This window comes from Calidris pugnax, unplaced genomic scaffold (genome assembly GCF_001431845.1).
Source record: "Calidris pugnax isolate Ruff unplaced genomic scaffold, ASM143184v1 scaffold303, whole genome shotgun sequence".
Taxonomy (NCBI): Eukaryota; Metazoa; Chordata; class Aves; order Charadriiformes; family Scolopacidae; genus Calidris; species Calidris pugnax.
The window spans coordinates 539,743-544,586 of record NW_015091087.1 but is presented as its reverse complement, the minus strand read 5'-3'; the positions used below and the strand labels follow the sequence as shown (position 1 = coordinate 544,586).

Below are 4,844 nucleotides of genomic sequence, written 5' to 3'. Positions count from 1 at the left end.
AGCACCCCCGGCCCGCCCGCCGCCGGCTGCAGCCACGACCAGCAGCTGAGGTAAAAGAGCCCCCGGGGGCAGGGAGCTGAGGCTGTACCTCCTGACGCTCGGCCTCGCGCCCTGCCCCTGTTTTCAAAATGTGGGATTTATTTGTGGGGTCCGTCTGTCCCAGACACGTCACTTCTCCTTTCTTGCCCCGTGCCAGGCTGCTGCTCAGCCAGCCCATCCAGCCCATGATGCCAGGCTCCTGTAACGCAAGACACCCTTCAGACCTCAGCATGGCGGGATCCCAGGCTAAGTATGTCACTTTCGCTGAATTTCACTGAATTTTTAGAGTTGGAAGGGACCACAGAGATCATCTAGTCCAACTCCCCTGCTAAAGCAGGATTGCCCAGAGCACATTATTCAGGGCTGCATCCAGGAGGGTCTGGAAAATCTCCAAAGAAGGGGACTCCACAACCTCCCTGAGCAGCCTGTTCCAGGGCTCTGTCACCCTCAATGTGAAGTAGTTTTTTCTCATATTTGAGTGGAACCTCCTATGTTCCAGCTTATGCCCGTTATCCCTCGTCCTCTCACTGGCAACCGCTGAAAAGAGTCCGGCTCCCTTCTCCTTCAAACCACCCTTTAGGTACTCATAGGCATTACTAAGGTCTCCCCTCAGCCTTCTCTTCCCCAGACTAAAGAGTCCCAGCTCTCTCAGCCTTTCTTCATAAGGGAGATGCTCCAATCCTTGAATCATCTTGACAAAGATAAAACAGCAAAGTTGCTTTTTGGGTTGTTTTTTTTTTTTTTTTTTTGGTGGGGAAATAGCCTTCTTTAGTAGGATGACGAAGGAGTTATAAATATCGGGGACACGTTACTGTGCTGAGCCTGCCTTCCAGTGTCAGGGTCAGCCTTACCCTGCCTGCTCGCATCAGGAAGGGTGACAAGAGAAACGCAGTGTGCCAGCGGCGTTTCAACGAGCCAAGGGGAGATGAGGGGGGATGAATTTTTCTCCTTCACGTGATGCTTGCTTCAGCCCTGGAACTTCTGACCCAGCGAGCTAAATGTGAGAGAGAAAGTCAGCACTGGCCTGGTTGAAATGACCAGCACCAACAAAGTCCCTGTTCTCTGGGCAGTAAGAGGCTGGTGCAACACCAGTGGAGCTAGGCCTGGTCTACTGATCCGACAGAACCAACAAGCCCCTGTGCCTGAGCATCCTCAGAAAAGCTGCTGAACGAACCATCTCAGTTGACTCCTCCAAACGTGAATGAAGAAAGCAGAAAACACCAGTCAGAAAATGTTTTTAATTTTTTTTTCTTAGCTGTTTTTTGTCACTCTACTTAATTGCGAACTGCTAAAATAATAAGGCAGCTGTTTGCACATCATTAGTTTAAAAGTAACTCCGTATGTCACCTCAGGAATGTAGGTATTCAGTACTTCCTTTTTTAAAACATCACTATTGCTGTTTAAGATTATCTAGAGTTAAACTTCTCAACTCTAAATACACAGCATTTTAGATCTGCTTTTAAGCCTCTAAATAACGCAGAGATGCATCTCCCAGTTCATGCAAGACTTCCTGACTCATGGGACCCTTTTTTCGGAGCTCACATCCCAGTATAAGTACCCAAAGCCCAGCATTTCTGCCTAACCCCTAATGCTGAGCAGCTGTTGAGCGAACACACGCCACGCTATGATCTCATCCCCCATTACAGGATAAACACAATTAGGCTGGGCTGGCAATAGCTCCGCTGTGGTTTTGCCCACAGCCTTGCACAGGACAACCCATACTGAAGTTTTGCTAGGCAAAAGGGGACTGGCAAGAGGAGGGGAGTATTTTGTTTCTGGCCCATCCCTCACTCTGGAGGACTTCTAGAGGCTTCTTCTGTTCCTACGGTGCGGCTCACAGCTATGGGAACTGCTGGCCATACTTGGCAATAGGTAGATGAGCAGCTTAAGAAGTAATCAACCCTACCCTTCCTTCTCTAGGAGAGAGATTGCCACCCCCACAGGCAGTCACAGGGGAGCGCAGGCAGCAGAACAAGGAGGGTGTATTTACTTTGCCGCCGCTGCAGCTGGGGGCTCAGCACAGTAACACAGAATCAAAGGCCGTGTGGTTTAATGAGCCTGAGACGTGAACACTGTGGCCGAAGAGAAGACAGGCATAAACCAGGACCTTTAGTGAATCTAAAACATGGTCTGGATGTTGAGGTGAGATGTGTGCTGCTCTCCGAGTCCAGCTCATGCACAGAGAAAGGCAAAACAGTGCTGTTAACGCTGCCACCGTTCACATTAGCAGGTCTCATGCACTGAAATCCTTTATTAGGAATTACTTACAAAGACTAAGGGCTTTCATCCCTATCCTAAGAGAAGACCTTTGCTTCTAACAGTTTGTTCCTGATTGATTGATTGCTTTATTTCTCTCTTCCACAGGTATTCTCAAACCCAACAAATGTTTCAAAGTTTGGAAGTGCAGACTTCCAGCAGCGGCTCTCCAATCGTACTGATGGGACAAGCAGTGTTAAACCAAGGGTTCGCCACTACACCTCCTTCCCAGCCATCCTCCCTGCCACCTATGCAACTCCAGCACCAACAGCATCAGCAGCAACGCTACCTGCAGGTAGGGTAGGACAAAGAGGATGATGTATACAACGTACACACAGAGTAATAAGGCAAACGGGCTGCGCAAACGGGGCCCCAGGTTTCAGCGGGAGCCCCACCAGGGCAGAAATGACCCTTTTAGAGATACTGAAATGCATGAGACACTGATACAGTGCCACCTACCCCTCCCGTAGAGCAAAGGAGCAGCAAGAACAGTCAGAATATTTCAAAGGAAATTACTGATTCTGTACATTGGAAACATAATCAGATTATCCTGGATATATTTAAAGTGTATTTCTAGATGGAGAAAATTGCTGCTTTAGGATTTACTCTGTACTCTTTATTCAGTATAAAATTTGCTTAGTTTACAAGTCAAAAGATGATTTTTAATTACCAGCATCAACATAAAATGAGATCTGGATCAGATATCTGGATCCCTTCAGTAAATTAACATATTTCTTCAACTCCACAAGGCAAAGAAGATAAACTGGAGCACATTGCCTGGAAGAACCAGGTGATTTGAAGATGTAAAAATACTTATTTTTTGACCTAATTCAACACATACTAAAGTAAAAGGGATGGGGGGGGGGAGTGAGGTGTCTCTGTATTAACTCAAAAGGAGCTGAACTCAGTCTATAAAACCTCACAGATCCACCAGAATTGTTGAAAGAGTATCATCAACCTCAAATTATTAAACTCTTGTTATTGAAATGAAATCCTTATCATAGCTGAGAATTAATGAAAAAAAAACCATGGCAGATACTGTTCCCAATAAAAAGCATCTGCAAAATTCACATTGACCTCACCACTGCAAAGTGACACCTTCTAGTAAACTCAGAAAAAGGAAGGGCTAGAAGGGACAGCATGAGGTCCACTAGGATCCCCGGTTTCATTTTTGGTTTTTTTGTGGTTTTTTGTCATTTCAGTCATCCACCTGTGTCATTTCTGACACGTTTGCCCACCCTGTTCCTAAATAGGCTTTTCAGGATAACCTGCAAATCCTAGGCAGTGCATTCTTATTAGAAAAACCTTTCTCAATGCCTAATTGTAATGTTCTTCATTGCAATTTATGTCCATTTCTTCTAGCATTAGGTAAGCTAACCCCATGCCAAACAGCCCCAGAAATAAAAGCCAACAAACTAGTACTATTTTTAAGCACCTTGTACATTGAGGATGAAGAGCTTTAACATGTGAAAGAATCGAACGCCACGATGAATTTTATTTTATCTGTAGGTGCCAACACCAAGCTCTTTGCACAACGAGCAACCCGATTCTTTGCTCCTGCCATCTTACTCACCACAGCAAGGAAACATGGGGTATCATCAGACACAGCAGCAGCAGCAGCAGCAGCAGCAACTAACATCAAGAAGAAGCAATAGCTTATCAGAATCGTCAAATTTACCACAGCCACTGCGATAGAGTCCCACCAGCACAATCAATGCACGATTAGCTTTAACCAATGGGCACATGGGGCAGAAGAGAATGACTCTGTACTTACTGTTTTGGCTTTTGCACAAGCATTCCTTTCGAAGCTCTATGACAGAAGTACGCCGCAGAGTGCAAGACTCCTACGGACAGCGCGTTTACGGCACGCTGGATTCAGTGTGCGCTTCAGTCTGGTGAGCACAGGATGTACTGACAGAGCAAAAGGAAAAGGAAGACGATCCTGCGCAGCCTCCATCATCATCGTCAATGGGTGCACGGGAGGAGGCGCTCAATCTCGGCGCCTCACTCTGGAAGCCATCTGGCAATTCCAAAAGACTGTTGACAGACTCATGAGGTACTTTGGCCTTCACTGTTTCAGTTCTTCTTTCGTGTATGAAAAGCACTGCGTCAAAAGGTCTATTGAGGAGAGAACAAGAGATTATTTTTATTATGATTATTGTTATTATTTTGCACAACTGCACAGAGGACAAAACCTAGGCACTTTCTGTAAAGAGAAGTTTGTCTCCTTATTCTTGTGGCCAAATTAGCACATCCAATGGAGGAGAAAGCCCAGTCATTGGTGAACATGGTCTACAGCTCATAACCCTTAATTTAGAATCTGAGAATGATTATTGTTATTATTTTGCACAACTGCACAGAGGACAAAACCTAGGCACTTTCTGTAAAGAGAAGTTTGTCTCCTTATTCTTGTGGCCAAATTAGCACATCCAATGGAGGAGAAAGCCCAGTCATTGGTGAACATGGTCTACAGCTCATAACCCTATATAGTATTATGCAGCTTACCCTAACTGTTCTTCGTTACTAAAAAGCAAACAAACAGAACCCAC

General features: G+C 45.6%; 1 protein-coding gene across 1 annotated transcript in view; it reads left to right on the top strand.

The window, feature by feature from the left end:
• Positions 1-4,616, top strand: part of NPAS2 (neuronal PAS domain protein 2) — a 108,833-nt gene extending 104,217 nt beyond the window's left edge. Inside the window, 4 exon segments of the mRNA XM_014957761.1 lie at positions 1-50; positions 197-289; positions 2,404-2,590; positions 3,805-4,616. The exon segment at positions 1-50 is cut by the window's left edge and continues 6 nt beyond it. Of these exon segments, the coding sequence (XP_014813247.1) occupies positions 1-50; positions 197-289; positions 2,404-2,590; positions 3,805-3,990 (516 nt within the window). The 3' untranslated portion in view covers positions 3,991-4,616.
• Positions 4,617-4,844: the final 228 nt, after the last annotated feature.